Source organism: Myxine glutinosa, chromosome 5 (genome assembly GCF_964187855.1).
Source record: "Myxine glutinosa chromosome 5, kmMyxGlut1.1, whole genome shotgun sequence".
Lineage (NCBI taxonomy): Eukaryota > Metazoa > Chordata > Myxini > Myxiniformes > Myxinidae > Myxine > Myxine glutinosa.
The window spans coordinates 174,336,269-174,358,537 of NC_136265.1; the positions used below are offsets into that span (position 1 = coordinate 174,336,269).

Below are 22,269 nucleotides of genomic sequence, written 5' to 3' on the forward strand. Positions count from 1 at the left end.
CTTGCAAAATCCGCCCACCCCCCCAAGAAAAAAAAATTCCATTGATACAGCAAATTGTCCATTTCACCAAGATTAAAATTGACAATCTTGATCAAAGCTCGGGTCAGTAGGAAGAAAAGTGACGATTTTTCAGATGAAAAATTATTTTGGAAGGTTGACCTTGAGTTGACTTTTTGACCTCAAAAATAGTTAGTTTCCCTATTTAGTGACTCGATGTGCAAATACTGTTCAATTTTCAAGTCAATCGGATGAAAATTGAGGATTTTTTAAACTTGGCCTATGTTGACCTTTTGGCATATGTTGACCTCAAAAATACTTGGTGGTTGAATTCAGTGACCAGATATGCAAGTCCTCTTCAAATTTCAAGTCAATCGGATGAAAATTGAGGATTTTAGAAATCGGCCTATGTTGACCTTTTGGACTATGTTGACCTTTTGGCCTATGTTCACCTAAAATATAATTTGTGGTTGAATTCAGTGACCAGATATGCAAATGCTCTTCAAATTTCCAGTCAATCGGATGAAAATTGAGGATTTTAGAAATCGGCCTATGTTGACCTTTTGGCCTATGTTGACCTTTTGACCCCAAAACAATAGGCTTCTTGCTTATGACCAACTCTACCATTTGGTGAAGTTTTGTGACGGTCGGTTTAGAGTTGTGACCTGTAGGCCGGTGACAAACAAACAAACAGACAGACAAACAGACAGAACCACAAACGCAACCGACCAATATACTTGAAAAATCTTCGATTTTGCAAGTAATAAGTATGGATAAATAAAAACAAATACAGGCCCAAAAAGATGGAAGGCTTTTCCGTCTGATTCCCTTACAAATAATGTCAGGACAGGGGGCCATTTGGCCCATCAATGCTGCACAATGATTGCTAACCTATGGTTGTCTGTCTCTGCTCTATCCGTTTCAAATACTGAGCATCAAGAAAGAAAGCAGCACATACCATTTTAAGAGTCTTTGCTACAGCCGTATGTTTTTGTTACATGCAATTTAAGGCCGGGATGCAAACCTCTGCTCATCCAGACTCAAGAGCGGCCAACTTAACCACTACGTTATTGAGGCTGTTTAATCACACTGAGATAGAATGAAATTTAAGTCTAGGAAAGAAAGAAATACGATAGCCCAAAGTGGGAGCGTGTAGTGAGGTATTGTTCGTATTACAACCATTCTCAGCGATTTGCAAGACAGGAAAAGCTGAAGATCGATGGATCACATTCGAAACAAGCATGGCAAGGCCACGATATGATTCATTCGAAATGGATGGTTCTGTAACTGGTGTGAGTGTCCGTTAAATATTGTGAAACAAAAGCATATCCTTGGTCAGAAAGTAGTTTTTCATATATTGCAGGTTTTGAGCTGATTTTGACTATTTATAATGCGTGCCATTGATTGGGAATCACAATTTGAAAGTTTCCTGATTACAGGTGAGAGGGTTTATCTAATAAACTAAAAAGAGGTGATGATATTCAAGGGGGAAGACTTACTTTGAAGGTTAACTTACTTAACACCTGTTTTTAGTTTTTTTTAATTATAGTTGATCTTCATAGTCTAAGATGGCCACTCACAAATGACGTTCAAACACCTGGGAGTTGGAATTACTTGTTTTATGGTGAAGAATTAGGACCTACTTACCCACATGGCAACCACACATTGTGATAGCAAGCAACGTAATTATGGTGTAAAGGAAAGTCCATGAAGCACTGTTACCGATCCGCCAATACGCGACTTTCAAAATGACTTTCAGTGCACTTTTTTGCACTTGCACTTGCACACTTACCCTTGCACTTTTTTCCAACAATGTAGTATTTCTTCCAGAAAATTGTTGAAATTAAAAAATATTTTGGTATCCACATATGTATTTCTTTGGTTTGCAGTGGAACAAAACAAACAAAGCTGAAACAATTACTAAATCTTAGCTTATTCCACACAGAAATGGCCCGGACAATATTATTGGCACCTTTTAGAAGTTGTTAGAAATAATTAGATTTCAAGCAGGTGATTCTTCTTTACTTTGGAATTGAACTCACCTGTGGTGAGTTACAGGTGCCTGCTATATAAAAATCACTCATTCAACCAGTTTGAATAGAGAAAAGGAGTCATTCTGCTGTTTTGTGTCACTGTGTATACCATAATGAGCATAGAGAAAAGAAAGAAAACCAGAGAATTGTCTGAGGAGGTCAGACACAAGATTGTAACCAAGCATGGACAATCTCAAGGCTACAAGTCCATCTCCAGAGACCTTGATGTTCCTGTGTCCACCGTACGCAATGTTATCAGGAAGTTTAAGGCCCATGGCACTGGAGCCAACCTACCTGGATGTGGCCGCAAGAGAAAACTTGATTGAAGATTGCAGCGAAGGATTGTTCGAATGGTAGAGAAAGCACCTCGATTAACTGCCAAACAGATTCAAGCTGACCTTCAGACACAAGGTGCGACAGTTTCAACTTGCACCATCCGTAGCCAACTCAATGAAAGGGGATTTTATGGTAGGAGACCCAGGAGGACCCCACTGCTGAGAGAGAGACAAAAGAAAGCCTGACGGAGGTTTGCCAAAACACCTGAACAAACCAAAATTCTTCTGGGAGAATGTCCTTTGGACAGATGAGACCAAATTAGAGGTTTTTGGTAAAGCACATCATCTCTATGTTTACAGAAAACAAAATTAAGCCTTCAAAGAAAAGAACGAACACCATCCCTACAGTCAAACATGGAGGAGGTTCAGTGATGTTTTGTGGTTGCTGTGCTGCCTCCGGCACTGGGTGCCTTGAATGTGTGCATGGCATCATTAAATCAGGAGATTACCAAGGCATTTTGGAGCACAATGTTCAACCCAGTGTCAGAAAGCTGGATCTCCATCAAATATCATGGGTCTTGCAGCAGGACAATGACCCCAAACACGCTTCAAAAAGCACCCAGGAATGGTTCAGGAGAAAACGCTGGACTGTTCTGAAGTGGCCAGCAATGAGTCGAGATCTAAATCCCATTGAACACCAGTGGGGAAATCTGAAAACAGCAGTTGAGAGAAGGCACCCTTCAAATCTGGGAGAACTGGAGCAGTTTGCACAAGAAGAATGGGCCAAACTGCCAGTAAAGAGGTGTAGGAAGCTCACCCATGGCTACAGGAAGCACTTGACTGCAGTTATTTTGTCAAAAGGCTGTGCTACCAAATATTAAGTCTTGGGTGTCAATAACTTTGTCAATGCCATTTCTTTTTATTTTCTGATTTAAAAGGATATATTAAGTTCTGAATATAAAACAAAGGTTCTGTGATTTTAACAGTGAAATAAAGAATTGCGGAGACCAAATACTTTTGTCAATTTCAACTTATTTTTCGAGAAAATCGTGAGTTATTTGAAAAAAGTGCAAGGGTGCCAATACTTTTGCAACGAATGTATACTGCACTTGTAATGACACTCACAACCCTCCCCCAATCCTCCTCCCCAACATGATTAATAGTAAATATCATTTCAGACTTTGCCTGTGCATCGACCTGCCCCAGATATGGCCATCCCATTGGTGTTAAGAAGCATGAATCATTTTATAATGTCCATGAAATAATTTGTATTGATAGATTAACCTAAACTTTTCCCTTCACTGGGGATGGGTAATTTGTTTGTTTTCCCGGTCACTGGGGACGAATACTTTTGCTGGTAATTAATAGGTCTATTGTTCTTCTGATTTTTTTGGGGGGGAGGATGTGGGGGGTGTCGAAGACGTCAAACTGACATTTGACGATGTCGAAGACATTCGCACAATACATTTGATATGGATCGGCCTATCTATCAATCATTGCATCGTACACACGATATAAAACGCCCCGATATCCAATGCTGCTGAGGGGTTCTGCTCATGTGAGGGGATGCATTGCGAGTGAGTTTTGTGAGTTGTCTTGAGTTGTTGTTGTTGAACATTGTGAGTTCAAAAGTCCAGTATTGTCCCTATTGCCACGCCACACACACTCAAAACATGGCATGATTTGTGCGCGTGCATTTTGTCCAAGAGCAATGTATTGTGGGATGAACACAACACTTCCGGATCAAAATATTTGTCCGTCAACCAAACGTCGAAATAGGACAAACGACGACTAATTTGTTCCATCGCTGCACACTGTAATGACTCAAGTGACATGTAATTGAATGGCGATAGCTCAATTAACGAATGGAGAACACGCAAAGATTTTAATCGATCCATTGACTGGAGTAGTGTTGTGTATTGCGTTATGTTTTACTCATGTCCTGAATTAGAAACCATTTCAAGATGTCGACCGTAAAGTTTCTGAGGAAGGAAAGGTATTTCAAGATGAGTGGATGGATAAATACTGTTGCAGTTATCAGGTTTGTCCGGTTGTGCAGTTCGAATCTTGCCGAACCTCGTCAAAGCTAACATTTTCTGTTTTTGCTAACAGTACTAACATTTGCAAAAACATTTTTTCTCATTTACCTTTAACCCCCTTTACTGTGGTTCTCTACAACCAATTGGTGTGCTGGTGCTCTATTCGGTGTTGGCCTGGCCCTCAAAATTTCTTCCTGTGCCTTTGCGCAGTCTCATGGCTGGGCAGTGTGGCTCCAACTGCAGGCCTCTGCCTGTTTCCCAATACGGCACCTCAGGGCCGCTGGGGCCACCTTGAGAGCTACCTTGTCTAGACCGAATTATGGAGAACCCTCACTGGCTTCCCCAAGTGCACTCTCTAGTCTAGTACGTAGCGCCTTGGGACTTCTCCCTGGGTAACCGGGCCTACCAACAAAATTTAGCCACTCCTCCAGACTATCTGGTCTGGGTAACCATTTCTAAAATTCCAACACCCGATGAGCCACACTCCAGCCCATCGTTGAACTCTTGCACCCATCACAATTTCACTGACTACTTTCAGAACCAACACTGGAACAGCTTCTAGCTGAACCCTCTCTATCTACCTAACTCTAAATGGAGATCCCTCTTCATGGGGACCCACTTCGCACCATTCATTTAATCATCAATACTAAAAGCTTTAGGTCCACACACCTCGTTCTCATTCACCTCATCATCCATTCCTCACTCGTTCCTAATCTTGATGAGATGCGAAAAAGAAGGAGAAAGACATATATTTTAAATCAGCCAATCATCAAAAGAAAAAACCCTATTTTGTCCCTGCCTCACTAACTGTTCTATTCTTATCTCTACCTGGTTACCAATCCCTCTCGGCCACTGTGGGTTTCCCACTGAGACCTCCCAGTCTCAATCTGCACACCCACTTTGACCATGCACTCTGCACGATCTTCCGTGCACGCCAGATTTGTATCCCCATGAGCCCCTCTCTACCAGTCCCGGTTCCCCCACCTTTACGCCAATGTTAAGCAGCCCCCATCCCAAACCATGATCTTTTCTACACCCGTTAAACCATCCCCGAACTTCTACCTGCCCCCCTCCCCCAAAGTTTGCTTATGTATCCTTCTTCCCCACCCCTTGTGTTCTGACCAACCCCTAATTTTTACCCGCATCCCTTGTTTGTCTGTCTCCATTAATTTTCTCCCTTGGCCCTGCTGTTGACATTAACCCCTTCTTTCTGCTGCTCCTTTTGATTTGTTGCCTCCTGATCCATTCTGTTTTTAGCTCTTCCACGAGCCTCGTCTCTACATACAAAGAAAAACAGAAAGCAAAAACCAAAAAATATATTCCTGCACATGGATAGAGTGTGTCATCTGTGTACAAAGACATGAGAATCGTATCATTATTGGCTGGCCCGCCCTGTGAGCCCGTTAAATAACAGTCAATCCGGCCAGCAACCAAATAAATGTAGGACACCCCGTTCTAACCATTGCACCGCAGAATCTGGTTTTATGTTATTAGAATGCCAGAGTAAGGATTTGTGATCTGATGTGGTTTATGTATTTATTTTATACGGGGAAAGCTGTAGGTCGACCACAGACTGTAAAACAAGTTGTTCATGATTCCATACGTCTGACCCTCCATGTTTGGGTGCAAATCTAAATTATTATTCCCCACCTCCACTTGCATGGTTGTGAAGCCAATGCAGCCTTAGTCACCTGTCCACTGCTGTAGACCAAATATATTGTTCCGTGCTCATTTGTTTTTGCTTTTAAAGCTCTGACACTGCATGGTACCAGCAGGTACTGGGCCACTCGCATCCATTTTACTTATTTCGGAAACCGAAAAGCGCAGGCGACCGATTCAGTTGAGACAAAGTCTGTACGAAGCTCCATCGACAAAGCCAGGCATTTCAATTCGCCATCACTGCATTAATGAAAGATGTAGCTATCGCACGACTAAACGGATCTGGCTGGGACGCCCCTTTCTACCATCTCGTTTTACCAGCAAAATGTCACGTCTGAGTACGCCAAGAGAGACCGGCGCACTTCAAACACACTACCCACTCTTGACATTCCATCACAAAGGTGTACAAAGGTTTTTATTTTACCTCGCCTGCTGAGTGACTGTGTGCATTGTTAATGGCACTGGCCCTGTTAGCCAACACGTTGATGACACTCATTTAACAGGCGAGTTGTTACATACATCCTGCCTTCAATTTCCACTTGCATACCTTTGGCCATCCAGATTCCGGCAGGTAACAGGGATGGCGGAAAACGTCTGTACAAAGCAGTGATCGTCAAGGTGAAGTGGTGGGCTGGGGTACAAACGGAAGTGGTGCGGGTGATTTAGGACACTGTGGAGTGTGGTGCACGAGGTTGTGCCAATTGAACTCGAACCCAGGATTAAAATTCCAAATTGAATCTCCAACACTAAACCGTGCTAGTGGGTCCGTGCCAGTCCACGTGATGGGTCCAAAACCCGATGCACCGTTTGATTCTGCAACCCTTGCCTTCCTTCCGCCATTAGCACTTTCTAGCCTACATTTTGGGCAAGAATGATCTTTGTGATTTTTAACATGCCCGATCCCTACATTGCGTGCACACAGGCCTCTGAACAAGATGTGTTGAAGGCAGTCATCAAATGGGGAGAGTATCATCTTATCAAACGCATGGAAGACAGAGGTGAGTGAACCCTTTTCTGCTCTCCATACATGACATCATGCAGTGGGGACACCGGTGTGGGTGTAAGAGTCCTGATTCTCCTACCATTGGTTTTCTTCTGGCTACTAAATATTTGCTTTGCATCATATTTTTTTCATATTTGCTTTTACACCCTGAGGAATAAGGTGACCCGTTTCTTTTGTGGGCAATTACTGGCACCAGCATGTTTTTGCACTCGCAGCCGCCTCGGAAACATTTCATTGAACCTCGAGCCAAATCGATGTAACATGTTATACGAGCAAAATTAAACGGTGAGCGCACGATTCAGCATTTCGACTTTGAAAATGGGAAGAGATTGAACCAGAGGAGTCCGACCCCTGAAATAGAAAGTTATTTAAACCGTAGATGCAAAACAAGTTGCGTTTTGATTTTGGATTAATTTTTCGTTCTGAGGTTCCAGTTAGTACATTCCTGGCAGGACTTCTCCCGGTCAATTCTCTGGCAGGCTGATTGTACTCGCAGGAGAGACGTCCATTTCTGAAACTATAAAATGCAGAGGCCTCGAGTGTGCTGCGCTTTGCTCCCGTATGAGGTGTTAGCTTCATGCATAGTTTAGTTTCCATTTGATTTGCATTTTTCTGGTTCTGTAGGTCATCGCTTTGAGGATTGAGGGTCACCTTGTGGTTATTTCGAGTTGCACTGCGAGACGAGTTTTTGGTAGTTTGAACTTCTTTTGCCTTTTAACATTCATCATCTTCACTCCTCTTTCCTCTTAATATCTTTCTCCTTGCAATGACCGTCTGCCCGGTAATCTGTTTCCATTTGCCATCTACCAGAGCTGCTCACCTTATGCCGGTGAGTCTTGCGCCACCGTGTGTCTGGGTGACACTCTGTCTTGCCACCTCCGCAGAGCCCAACCTGCTCAGCAGCACTGCTCACAGCGTCAGCAAGAAGGGCATACGTCGCAAAGACCTGGATCCAGAGGAGCTGCGAGAGATGCTTTCGCCTCTACTGCCTTGTCTGCGCCTTGAGCTACTCCTGCCGGCAAATGCAGACACCCTTACTAACGCAGTCAGTGCATACTGCGCGTACACACATGCACGCACGTATGCACACACACACACACACACACACACACACACACACACACACACACACACACACACACCACGCAAACTCACACACGCAGCCAGAGAAAAATGAGGCTTGAGGTTGGAGAGAAATGTTTACAAACCTATAAGTGCCTTTTTTGATCACACTTTATACCAAACAAATGTGGCTGTGTAAGAAATGTGTGGGCACATCGGTTAGTGACTGCATAATGTGACATTCCATCAACGATATCTTTCTTATCGTTGCTAGTACGATTATTATTACCCTCGCAGGAGGAGAGGGTGTTGCATTTGGGTCCGTTTGTCTGTTGTTTGTTTGTTACTTGCAAAATCGAAGATTGTTCAAGTATATTGGTCGGTTGCGTTTGTGGTTCTGTCTGTCTGTTTGTCTGTTTGTATGTCACCGGCCTACAGGTCACAATTCTAAACCGATCGTCACGAAACATCACCAAGTTGTATATGTCGTCCCAATTGAGAAGCCTATTGTTTTTGGGGTCAAAAGGTCAAAAGGTCAACATAGGCCAAAGGTCACCAACTTTGCCAAATTTCTAAAATCCTCAATTTTCATCCGATTGACTTGAAATTTGAAGAGGACTTGCATATCTGGTCACTGAATTCAACCACCAAGTATTTTTGAGGTCAACATAGGCCAAAAGGTCAACATAGGCCGAATTTCTAAGATCACCAATTTTCATTTGATTGACTTCAAATTCTAAGAGGATTTACATATATGGTCACTGAATTCAACCATCAACTATTTTTGAAGTCAACATAGGCCAAAAGGTCAACATAGGCCAAGTTTTTAAAATCCTCAATTTTCATCCGATTGACTTGAAAATTGAACAGCATTTGCACATTGAGTCACTAAATAGGGAAACTAACTATTTTTTTTAGGTCAAAGGTCAACTCAAGGTCAACCTTACAAAATCATAATTTTTCATCTGAAAAATCGTCACTTTTCTTCCTGTTGACCCGAGCTATGATCAAGATTGTCAATTTTAATCTTGATGAAACGGACAATTTGCTGTATCAATGGAATTTTTTTTTCTTGGGGTTGGGGGGCGGATTTTGCAAGTATCGTGTGCTCCGCATGACGTCTTCTTGTTTGTTTGTTTGTCCGCACAGAATAAATATGATTTTCTCTGCAACCGTTGGTCCGACTGACAGGAAATTTCCACTATCGGTGCAACTCCACCTGTATGTTTTTTTTCAATGATAATTATGACGTCATAGGTCACGTGGTATGGGTGCCATCTTGGAAAAACCAAACAACTTTACACCTCTATATCTTTGAAAGTGCTGCATGGAAAAAAATTGAAACACGGCTCATTGTAAAGAACTCTCCATGGGGAATAAAATATGCTAATGCTGATGTCATATGTGCCTCCATTATGACGTCATAATTCGACAAGTACAAAACTTCATCTGATCAAGATGAAATTTCTTGAGCATCATCTAGGGATAAATTGGTGGAGAAAAAATAATAATGATGACGTCATCGGTCACATGGTCCGGTCGCCGTATTTGTTTTCAACACAAAAGCCTTAAAAAACACTGAAAACACATCCTGGCGAGGGTCTGCAATCTCGGATTGCTCTTTCTTGGTGTTATTCTAGTTTGCCTGTCTTTAATCCCAAATGAAATGAGCATCAAATTAGAAGGAATGTGCCAATTTAGACATTTATTCAATAAGTCGACACGGCTGAGGTGGATGACGTTCTAAACTGGAATGACACTCTGCCAGGCTGACCAGTTAACGTTTTGTATCCCACTGATAGGCCGGATCTCAATCTGGACGTGAAGCTAATCGGCTTGTTCTTGGCACCTAACCTACTCATCCACCTTGTTTTTTTTATAATCCATGCGGACGTTTTTGAGATATCGTGCTATATGTCGTTCTTGGCCCTATCACTCAATGGTGAAGAATCACTATTAAAATTCCCGTATCCGGATCCAGATTCTGATCTCGACCAAAATATAATCACTTCGTCCTTGACACACACCTAACCTGTCCACCATGTTTTGTACAAATCCATCCATAAAGTTTTGAGATGCCCGGCTCACAGACAAACAAACAGACAGACAAACATGGGTGAAAACATAACCTCCGTCCACCTTCAGTGGTGGAGGTAACATTGGATTTCCACTTCCGAATTGCGTATCTTGTTTTCTTTTGATCAAATGTTTCACTGCTCTGGGGCCCAGAGCCTATGCTAATCGCATGCCCACTTTCCTACCCGATTCACCCCACAGCTAAAGCGTGGCCTCATCAGCCGCCCCCCATCCGACATGCTGCCATCGATGGAGGACAAGAAAGGCAACGCATGGCTGCGAGGCAGACAGGGGAACATCGGCGTGAAACCTCGTCTTTTCACGCCTTACGTGGAAGAGGCCAAGGTGTGCTTCATGTTCCCTATGTTATAATTGATTTGATAAGGTGTGGGTCACAGGGTATTGGAGGAGATCGATTGCGCTTCTGCAATCTTCGGTTATGTTTACAGCTCCAGGCATGTGGCACAATGATGCATTTCCTGTAATATCGGTGTTTTCAGTTTGAATTGTACTCGGACCGAAGGATCCGAACCTTGACTCGGCTTATTAAAGCGAGCATCAATACACGCTGCAACAAATAGCATATCCTCAAGCGAAGGTTTAGTCTTTAGTGGCTCATCACGTACACACTACGTCATCACGTCACACGCCATCACGTCATCACGTACACACAAAGAACGTGGTTTTATCTCCTCTTACCCCAACACCATCCTCCTTTTATCCCCATGCCTTTGCAATCTGTAAACCGAATTGCTCGGCCAAGTTTTGTGCTGGCACGTTTGGCCGTATAATGAGCGCAGTCTGCCGTAGGCCGGAGCGCTGGGATTTGGATTATTCGGCACAGGCACGATGGGCCCATCCGGGCAGGTCATGGATGGTGTACCGAGCGCTCTCCAACTTCTTATTACGTTGATGGGAGCGAGCAGTGCTGTTTGCACGGCCAGTTACTCCAGCTGTGCATGACGTCTCTCTTTCTTCCTCACGGTTCTTGGAAACAGTTTAACGCTCCGCAGTTCACAAGGCTGTGAAGTCCGGAGTCGAGAACACCCTCATCTGAGGGCCGTACTGAACCCGTGAGCTTCGAAAGATTTTCTGCCTTTCCACTTACACGACCAGTAAAGCGTGGAAATGTTTATAATGGATATTAAATCCTTTGAAGAAAACTTTTGAAAGTCGATCTATTTGCTTTTGGGCACCAAGCAATTTGTTTTCTTGGCAGATTAAAAAAAAAAAAAAAACACCTCTAGAGGCCATTTTCCCCGCAAAGCGGGGGTTGTCCTTTTTCGGGGACCGTGGTTGTTGTTGTTTTTTGGTCCCCTTTTTGAAACAATGTTTTACGGCCGGATGCCCTTCCTGACGCCAACCCTTTTTGTCGCCTTTTTACGACAAGCAGGGAATTACCAGTGAACTGGTACTCAAGTTTATTTAGTTTATTTATAATTTTATCGTTTTAGAAACCAGATGCTTACCAATACCACCGTACAGGCATCCGTTGCTCGATATCATCCCCGTCCTCATGGTGTTCCATTAGCCACTACCTTGGATCCCGAAATTTCGAATCCCAAATCCCGAAATATCGAATAATCGAATCCCGAAACAGCTGTTGTGCAGCTGCTTGCGTCTTTGTTGGGAGCACGGCTGTGCCGCTGATGCAGTGCCCCCAGTTCACGGTAAGCCGGTACTCATTTTGCCGACCTCGGAAGGTTGACGGGTTGAGTCGACCCACCTGGTGTTATTTAACGGCACGACAGGGGCTCAAACACAAGACCCTAAGATCTTAAGCCCGCCACCTTAACCGTTAAGCCAACACGAGGCTTAGTCGTGGTGCTAAAATGGAAACACACAATCCATTTTGCTCTTTTACTGGTGCGGGCAATTATCTATCACAAATCAGCGAGCCGCATGTGGTAATGTGGTTTCCATTAACCCATAATGCATCTGTGCCATGGTTTACCGAGGCACGTAGCCAGATAATGCCAATCTCTCTATCTTCATTTCAATGTTGACTCCACTCATGGTTACCTCAGGTACTTTTTTGTGTTTTTTTTTTTGAGAATATTGTAGAGATCACTCGGGCTTTTAAGCCATTGAAAGTACTATTGCTGAGATTTAAAAAAAAAAATCGAAATCATTTGAGGCTTCAGTGATGAAATCTCTGTTATTAAATACTATAGTATCTTTCTCAATTCTCAACAGAGTGAGGTAGTAAATAGAACTACTTGAGTCCTCTAGAAAGTCGGAAGAGAAGAACAAATGCATTTGAATTGCATTACCAACGTTGGCCTCCATAAAATGGAACCTCAAGCAGGTAGAAGATTGTTGATGATGGACCCATTGTGTTGTTCTCATGGCCATTAACTACGCCTTATTATTTCCCATATAGTCACTGCGTTGTATCGGAATGCTGTGGACAGGCGGTGCTGGCTGAGCAGATGGCTGTGCACGCGGATAAAGAACGGCACCGCTGGGCCCGTGTTTCCAGCGTCCCCGACACCTTGTACATGGTGGACGGCGGTGTTCCCAGACCACATCCCCATGGCCCATTGGGATTTGGCACAGCACCTCACGACCCACCTCCACTTCTGACTGTCGTAGGAAACGAGATCCCAGGTAATTGATGGCCGTGAACGTTGTGTGAACTATACAGGGCCATTTCATCCTGCTGTGTACCGATGCTGAAATATGCAGCAGCAACAGCGCTCTCCTGTATCCTGTAGTGCCTTCACTGGCGGTCATGCGACAGCTGGTGAAGCGTTATCGAGAGCTCCGGGGGAGCGGTGTGGCACGGCACGCCCTGGCACTGCCGTGCAGTGACACTGGTTCTATCACTCGATACCTGCAACTTCGTGTTTTGCGAGAAGCTGGCCTTCCAGATTTTGCCCTTGACCTCCTGCAAGTAAGATTCCCCCTTCACTTGTCCCCAACCCACCATTCACACCCCCTTCCTCTCCCCCCCCCCCCCTAATCATCTCGACGTTGTGTTTTATCCAAACCATGCAATAAGCATTTCTGCCCTCTTGCAGTTTAAAACAAGTTCACTTTTTCTGTCGAATTTCTATTCTGGCCTAATGTTTGCCAAATTCATCTGAACCATTCTATCCTCACTGCTTTTGGTGGGTCTATGTCCATTATTTAACCTAAAGGCAAGGGAAAACTTATGATGCAATCATTTTAAAATTCTCTTTTTCCCATGGTAAATTTCACTTGCCAATATTCAAAAGTATTTCTGTGGTGCCCGTCTGATGTGTAATGGCTTCATTGAGACCCATCCTGCAGGCCTTCATGATATTGTCACGTTCTCCTGATGAAATTCTCCGCTGAGTGCGGTGAGAAAGGCGGTGCCATGGTGCCATTATGACGTCGCTGGTACCCAGAATATCCCGGGAAGTGAAGGCAGTGACGACACTTCCCCCAAGCTCAGTGGCTGTTTTAGGTGTTTGTCGTGTGTGTGTGTGTGTGTGTGTGTGTGTGTGTGTGTGTGTGTGTGTGTGTGTGTGTGTGTGTGTGTGTGTGTGTGTGTGTGCGTGTGTGTGTGTGTGTGTGTGTGTGTTCGTTCCATTACAAGCCTTAGGCCATGTATTTAAAAAAAAAAAAAAAAAAAAAAAAAAGCATTCCAACACTGGCAGTTGTCGCAAGCTCACGTGAAAACAAGGAGGTGGGAACACGTCTTGCATTTAAAAAGGTTTATTTAAAGCACTACGGGAGGGAAGGCGAGACTCTAATAATAAATAAACTGACACAGCTGGTGCTCAAAAAAAAATGAAAAAGGGAGCACATGTACCTAATACAGCAACAAATGAAATTAAAGAACCAAACCCCAGTTAAGATGCCAATCACACGTCATGCACAACAAAGGGGACAAGTGAGGACTTGAGCAAATTAATTGGCATCTCCACGCCACCCCAAATCTGCAGGGATGGTCCAACTCAGTCCACTGTGAATGGTGAGATGGCTGGCGTCCCTGGCAGAGCAGAGTCTGGGAAGGGAGTCTTATGTCCGCACGCCAAGCTACCAGAAGGGAGAGAAGAGAGAGGAGAGAGAAGAGAGGAGAAGAGAGGAGAAGAGAGGAGAAGAGAGAGAAGAGAGAGAAGAGAGAGAGAGACAGAGCATGCTGAGAGACACAGTGCGTGGCTTTTATGCCCTCAGGGACTACCTTCCACCACGTGGCTGCTCCTGCAATTGGCCACTCACCGTCCCGTGCAGTACCTCTTTGTCCCGCACACCCTGGGTAAAGCCATCTTTGACGGCTCACAGGACATTCCATGGCTGCACAGGCAGTGCTTTGTATGTTGCTTTGCCCTCACCTAAAGTCCTCCACCTTGTCTTACCTGTAGACAGGAGCTTTTACACGACAACGTCTGTATCCAATGCTGTTTTAACACGCCTGGCGGTCACTGGCTCCTCGGTGCACATATTCCATACGACTTAACTCGAACATGTCCGTAATACAGTGCGAGTCTAACCTACTCGAGAACATGTTCCAATGATCCATACTATTCCTAACACATGGATCCGTCACCCCCTTTTCCACGTAACAATATTCCACATGACAAAAAATATTTGTGAGCATTGTGAAAGGATAAAATAATACTTGATAACTTTGGCAATGATAAATAGCAAAATACTTCTGATTACCAGCGTACTCTGCAAGCACGACTTACACATTATGCTCCACGTATCTGCTGTGGTTATTTCGGACATCTTGTTGGCAACAGTGCGGCCTCAACCTGTTGTGCAGGCTCAACTTCCAGCCTCAGTTTAGAATTCGAACTCAACTCTAAAAAGCTTGCGATGCCTTGATCCTCGCTGAGCAGGTAAGCGGGAATCCATATAATGAACAACTTGAATAAAAATAGCAAACGAGATGTTGTTTCGATAACGTTTGATAACTCCCCTTTCATTAGAGGGCGTCAGAAAGAGAATTTAAAACCCCAACAGCAGGGTTGAAGGACAAAATAGAGGGAGACTTAGACAAATAATTGGTGTGGGGAAGAATGAGGGGTTGGGAGAACTTACGGAGTGGACAATATGGATACAGAAGCAAACTTTCAGGGAAAACTGGAAATTTGGAAGGTGGGCTTGGGAGGGGGTTAACAGGGGTGGAAAAGGTCATTGTTTTAGATGGGGGATTATCTGAGATGGTGAGGAGCTGTCTTAAAAACCTGGAGGGAAGGATGAGATTGAAGAGAATGTGGAAGTTGATTCCACAGGCAGGAAAAACGAGGAATGAATGAGAGGAGGTGAGCAGTGATTCTGTGTTTTTGAAATAGGAGTTGCGTGCATTGCGGCTCTTAACATATTGCATTTTTAACCAAATTTGAAAAACTGGCTCTTGTTATTTGGGTTTCTGGCCCCTGGCCGAAAGTTACGCACACTCGCCTCTGGGCCGTCCAGCCTGGGTTCGAATCCCGACTCAGCTATAAACTGTCATACCGGTGTTTCGCAGGCAGGGTGATTCATCATTGTGTGTGCCCGTCCCTCCGATGGGCGATAAACTGGGCGTTCCGTCTGCCAGCATTAGTTGGTGGACGCTAAATATCCCACGGTGTCCTTCGTGAAGAGTAGACGAGTATTCGGCAGCACCATGGTCAAATGCCAAATTCCTACCCTAACCAGCAGGGGACACTGCATCACAAGGCACAGCTGCACTTCCAGCAAAAATGCAAACCAGCAGCCACAGGTTGCACCTGAAATTGTGATGATCAACACAGTCAATGAAATTGTGTTTTTTGATCAGCAAGTTTTATCTCATTGACTTGATTTGTCTTTATCCTTTGCTTTTTACTTTTTCAGAATCTTTACAGATATTTCCCAGAGGGTGCATTCGAGGAAGAGAGTCCGCGGCCTACCTTTGGCCTCCCTCCTCGACGACGCAAGATACGTAGCATGCCAAGTGTGGAGTCGCTGCTCGGGCTTGACGCTGAGACTTCGACTGCACCCAGCCTCCCTCTGGCTTTGCCTTTTCCTCCTCCTCCACCACCCTACTGTCCTCCACCTCTTGGCTGTTTTCAGCCAAGGTCTTCAAGCAGGGGCAAAGGCTTTGGCTCAGTACGCTGTCCCCTCAACAATGTACCCAAACCTTTACCTCCGGAGGTTGCGCTACCCGACTGTGCTTCGTACAACAGTGATATTTCCAGAGGCGCACAGGTCTTTCTTCACACTCCTTCACTTTCTTTCCTTATGCTATCCATGATAAAGGTGATTCAATTTGGTACAATCTATCTCAAATGATTGTCAATACTGATCTGCATAAGGAACCCACTTCCTTCACATCTGTCCCCTCCAATGACTCCTTTCTCCTCCCAATCTCCTTTTTCCCTTCTCTTTATTCTTCTCATACACCCCAACCTCTCTCTCTGTCTCTGTCTCCGTCTCCGTCTCTGTCTCTCGGTATCTCTCTCTGTCTCTCTTTATGTCTCTATTCATACCCCTTGACTTTCTCACATTTTGTTGTGTTACAGCCTGAATGTAAAATAGATGAAATTAAAAAAATTTTGTCACTGATCTACACATAATAACCCAAAATGTCAAAGTGGATTTTTTTTTACAAATTAATTAAAAATGTAAAGCTGAAATCTTTTGAGTCGATAAGTATTCATATATATATATATATATATATATATATACACATACCAAAGTTTTGGTGAAGTAGTATTTAACGTTGATTAACTTTGTGGGTCACAATCGCAATGCTTGACCGTAATTTCTGACATTTATTCTCAATCTGTGTGCAGGCAGCTGAACCTGGCCTTGTAGACCTGTCCATCCCAGACATCGCAATTGCAGCATCATCTCTAGGCCGGCTCGCTTTAGCTGATCTCGAGTTGCCCACGGTCGAATGTTTAGGACGTGGTACTGCCACAAAGGCCCACCAATCACGAATGAGTGCCGGCGGCACCAGGAACTCTGGGGGTGGTGCGACATCAGCGCAGAGTGGTGGTCCGAGCTGCCCAGACTTGTACGATTTTACCAAAGTGGGGGCTACCATTGCAGGCCCTGCAGCTTACCTCCCAGTTGGCACACCTAAAGGATCGGAGTATAATGACCCGGCACCGCCAGATATCCACTGCCACACCACGGCTGTTGGTCACAGCCGAACAACTCGGGTCGATTTTGCTCAGCAGGACCATATCATTCACTCTGCCGCACTTGTTGCTGGTTCCTCTGTTGCCTGGCGCAGCGTGGAATCATCAAGTGGATGTGCAGCAGCAGTGCCGCCACTGTTCTCCTCTATCGATGCACGACAACCAGAAAGACCGGCATTGAAGCCAAGAGCACCTGGCAGCACTGACGGTCCAACAAATAATCGCCAAATTCCATCGATCCATCAGCCTGACATTGGCACTAGATCCCCAGGTAATGGTGAGAGAGTAGCATGTGAACCTCAAGTTACATCAGGCCATGTCAGGAGGGCTTTTAAATTGGAGGTCGCTGAACTACAAGGAAGGTTTGAGCTACGGACAGATCCCCATCGCCGGACACGTCCAGGTGCACAAGAAGCTTGGTATAGCGGGCCAAGTGACGGCCATGAAACGCCAATCCGCAAGTCAGCACTCTGAAACTGGCAGTTTTACACCTCTCAAATGTTCAGCTGCCTCGGATGAAGATCCTAACGGACAATTAAGGTATATTTTCCCAATATAAAAGAAAATGAGCAAAGAAAAAAAAGGGAGGGGGTGAGTCCTCAGTGACGTTGCATGCCTATCCAACACAAGTAATTTTTCTCGTCGTATTCTTCCTGTTATGTATTTCCAAGGGGTGGGAGGGATGTCAGGTGAGAAAAGGGTGGAGAACGAGGCCTGCACCGCTGAAGGGATTTATTCATGAGGTTCCAAGTGTTTGTGGAGCACTACGCTGAGTTACGGGCAATAACCCGCGATTACTTGGATCGTTGGCCGAGCCCGTCGAGTGTCACATGTGAGCACAGAGGCGGAACAGTCACTGGCATTGTCTTACAATTGGGGTAAACCTCCCGGAAAAGCAAAGTTCCAGCCAGATGCCCTTGACGTGTTCTTTTGCCTTATGTTGATAGCCATTTCTACGACGGGCAACGTGTTCATTTACAAGTATGAAGGAGCCAGAAGTTTTTCATTACTTCTTTTGAGCAGGCCTAAAGAGTATTTCCACGTGAGAATGCCTGCTGATTTATTTTGTATCGTTAAGTTGACTTGTGGAAGGTGCAATTTGGGTCATTGTCTGCCCTGATCTAGGCCAGACACACCAAGGTCTTCTTGTTTGTTCGAAGAGTATTGCTCTGCAAGGATTGAGGTTGCCAAGATCTTCCTGTCTCCCAAAGTATCGTCCTGCTCATTTTACCAGTCTTTACATTCCTTTTCATTCTTTTCATTCTCCCTTTAACCTTTTTTCGGTTCACATCCACTTTCCTCTATTTCTACATGCCTTTTCACGGCCTTCTTTCCTCTTTCCTCATGCCTTCCTCTTTCAGATCTCTGTCTGTCTCGGTTCATTTTTGTGTCTGTCCCTATTCGCTATTCGTTCATCTCCACCGTCCCCGTTCTCCCCACATCCTCCATCCTTCCTCAGTCTTTATCCTTGTATACCTCCTGCACGTGTGTGCCTTTTCTGAGCAGGGCACATGCAGGTCCGTGTGTTTCTTTGATATTTCGATTTGGTTTTTACTGTTTTTCCATTTTTACCTGTCGAGATAAGCTTCCAATGTGAAACGACTGTCGCTGAGCGGCATAGGCATGATGGTGTTGCATGCTTTTATTTTTTTATCGCCAGTGAATGAGTTTACTTTCATGGATTGATGTCGAGTTTTCCTCGGCTCATTTCGTTTCTTTAGAAGTGCGGCATTTCGTGACATATCGAAATGACCTCGATGTTTGAGGGGGAAATTGCTGTTATGGATTCCATTTTTGCAGTAACATTACTGGGTTTGACATGTTTTTGTGACACAAGGTTGGCACAAGACTGCAGCTTGGTGCTTTCTAATTGGTTGTGGGGGAAAGGCGGTGCCAGAGGGCAATGCTGACTCTTAAGTTATTGTGATAATTTTATTTTTCATATCGTTTCCTTTTTGGTTTCTTTTTTTTTGTATACAAAGTTGAAGTCGAGGCTCGTGGAGGAGCTGAAACATAGAACGGAGAAGGCCATGACAGAACATGAGGAGCAATTGAACGAGGAGGTACACACTGACAAGACGGTTGAGGGACAAAGTGGAGGGAGACTTGGAGAAATAAGATATGGGGGGTGGATTGAGGGTCGGAGAGGATACATGGGGCGGACAAGATGGATACAGGAGCAAACTCTCAGGAAAGAGAAACAGGTAACTTGAAGGGAGGTGGGTTAATGGGTATAGTAAAGATCATGGTTTTGGATGGGGGATGATCTGAGATGGAGGTGAACAGCTGTCTTGAAGACCTGGAGGGATCAATGAGATTGATGAGAGTGTGGAAATTGGTTTCACGGATGGGAAGAAATGAGTGGAGCTGAGCAGCGATCATTGATTCGGGATTTAGGTTGTTTCACAAGAACGGGGTTGCTGGTGGACCATGTGCACCCAACATAAATCTGGGTGGGGGGTACAGAACTGAAGAGGCAGAGGGTACAAGACCAGTAAGGAGGCGATAGAAGGCAGAGACCACCGACCTGTCTGCGATGTGATAGTGATAGGCCTATAGAAAGTTTCTTCTCTTTATCTTGTCATCAAATTGCATGTTGTCCACCTTTTACTTTTCCAACTACATCAATCAACTGAACTCTCTACGCTTTCTTTATTTGCCCTCATTTGCGACCGTGATTTGATTTTTTCATACACTTCTTAAAACTCTCCAACACAGTCGACCTTTTTCTTCCTCTTTCTTACTTGTATCCCCCAAAAATGCATTCTTCAACTCATCGTCTCTCCACTCATTCAGCGCTTCGTCTCCTTCTATACGCCTTCAGCCTCAATCTTATTCCCTGTCTTCACTTCAAACCTCTTCGTACTTCTCCACCCTTTAAAAACCTGCTTTCGGCTTTTTCTTTTGACCTCGTTTTCTGCACGCCTTCTTTTATTGCTGCCATTTAGCAAGGAATAAGAAGAACGAATTTGTGCCTTCGGGGCTTTCCTCTGGACTTGAGCTGACTTTCTCAGAGGACACTATGCAAGCAACGTATAGACCTGTTTTGTATTAACTTTTGGTGCTTGGTGAGTGTGCCATGCTTTGTATATAATTGATGTCGACATTAAACCGTGAACAATGTTTTCAAATTGCCTTACTGGTCACTTTGAGTCTCATAAATTTGATATCTATGCTGGAGCACAGACAGTCCCCTTGGGCGGGTGTACAACCAGGCCTACCTGCTCTTTTGCGGCTCAAATGACATATGCATGGAGCGACACATGTTGTAACGTTCAACGCTTCATAATGCTTCCCTGGTGTAGCAACCATTTTTTGTTTGGTAGAAGGATTAATGAAATGAAGCTGGTTGTATTAACTATTCAAATGTCATGCAGGTTAATCGTTATATAATTTCAGCCTTTTAAAGGTCAAAAGTTTGCAAACATTCCATGGGATTTGGTTTAATTTTTTGATAACGAATGGACATTCTATCAATGAGTCGTAATTCTATTGTTACTTTTGTCGCTGCTATTGGGCTGTTCGTCCTTTATCAAAGACTTGGTAGTGTGTCTAATTGGCTCATTTCTTGATGGCATGTCACTTGTTCAAATATCATGACCTTGCATTTTTACGGCGTAGCCCATCGGGCAAAGCCGTCTAGAACAGTGTGTGTCCGTCTGTATTTATGTATGTCCCCTCAAACGTATACCAATCAGAGCTGAGGATCTGGTCACATGACAGGGTGATGTCATTACGTCTGATGTCATTACGGCGGTGCTGCGGCTGACTCTCCACGCACCAACATTTTGATTTATACGCCGTTCATGCTGTAACGTATCATCGAACCTGTCATATATCACAATCGCCCTGCTCCCCCTTCACGTTTTTCATTTGGTGTGAAACACAAACAAACCGATTGTTAAAATGATCATCAAATATCGAAAACATCGGCGTTACGTCTCTTCCAACAAAACGGTATGTACCCAACCCTTGTGGGGTATAATCTAGATCACAGTAGATCTTCCCTCAGTTCTGTAATTAAAACTTACCTCATGAATGTTGGGATTCCTCCAAATTTCTTTGTTCAATGTTATAAACAGCATTGTTTGTTATAAACATTATAAACAGCATTTGTGGTTTATAATATTTTACAAGCCCGGCTATGCCGCTGTTAGAGTTTCGGTCTTGTTTTCGATCCATTTTGTAGACAGGGATCAACTATGGGCTGGTATGATACCCTAGAGGTATGCGGTGCTCGCCTCTCAGTTCCCTAGCCTGGGTTTGAATACCGAGCCAGCTACAAACTGTCATGCTGATGTTTCACAGGCGAGGTGATTCGTCATTGTGGGTGCCGTCTCTCTGATGGACGTTAACCAGGCGTCCCGTCTACCAACATTAGTTGATGGACGATAAAGACCCCACGGTGTCCTTCGCGAAGAGCAGGCGAGCTATCGCCAGCACCCTGAACAAATTGCTAATTCCTGCTCTAACCCACAGGAGGGCACTCTATTAGCGGCACAATTGCCCCCCAGCAAGTAATGGTACCCACAGCCAAGTGCTGCATCCGAAAGAAGGACCTATTTTCAGTACCTATTATGTACTCATATTATGTATTTCTCCTATGACTCCTAGCTCTCCTGATACTTTCCTGCTTTCTTTTCATCAGTCGTCTCATTCGTTTCTCAATTTAGTTTTTTTTATATCTCAATTCACCCTTCCTGCCCCCTATGTGGAGATTGCCGCTCACATCTGCTTACAGGTAAGCACCGACTTAATGCAAGGAAACCAATAAAGAGATCATTTGGCACATCATTTAGGTTATCATCCTATTGTAATATTTGCTTTATTACGTCAAATGTCTCGATTTTGAAAATAAAATTGAGGTGGGGAGGTTATAATTGGTCTTTCTTTGCAACTTTCCATGCTCCTGTGTCAATTGTTTGCACTGTTGTCGAGCTGGAGATGTGGAAATTGTTGGTGCATTATTATTTATAAAAGACGAGTTAATTTTTAAATTTGTGTCACGTACTGTTTGTGGAATTGCGGCCTACGATTTTT

At 44.2% G+C, this 22,269-nt stretch overlaps 2 protein-coding genes across 8 annotated transcripts in view; both read left to right on the plus strand.

Moving 5' to 3' along the window:
* The window catches only part of BTBD7 (BTB domain containing 7), a 643,025-nt gene extending 622,616 nt beyond the window's left edge, over positions 1 to 20,409 (plus strand). For 5 of the 7 annotated variants that reach the window (XM_078779099.1, XM_068115511.2, XM_068115513.2 and 2 more), the window contains 7 exons: positions 6,926 to 7,001; positions 7,891 to 8,051; positions 10,346 to 10,489; positions 12,559 to 12,754; positions 12,862 to 13,040; positions 15,938 to 16,291; positions 16,879 to 20,409. In XM_078779099.1, the coding sequence (XP_078635225.1) occupies positions 6,926 to 7,001; positions 7,891 to 8,051; positions 10,346 to 10,489; positions 12,559 to 12,754; positions 12,862 to 13,040; positions 15,938 to 16,291; positions 16,879 to 17,703 (1,935 nt within the window). In that variant the 3' untranslated portion in view covers positions 17,704 to 20,409. Of the gene's footprint in view, positions 1 to 6,925; positions 7,002 to 7,890; positions 8,052 to 10,345; positions 10,490 to 12,558; positions 12,755 to 12,861; positions 13,041 to 13,420; positions 13,697 to 15,937; positions 16,292 to 16,878 lie in introns of those variants that run through there. The other 2 variants (XM_068115516.2, XM_078779100.1) reach the window with 2 other exon arrangements.
* Positions 1 to 22,269, plus strand: part of DTD1 (D-aminoacyl-tRNA deacylase 1) — a 903,613-nt gene that overhangs the window by 822,731 nt on the left and 58,613 nt on the right. The window lies entirely within an intron of this gene.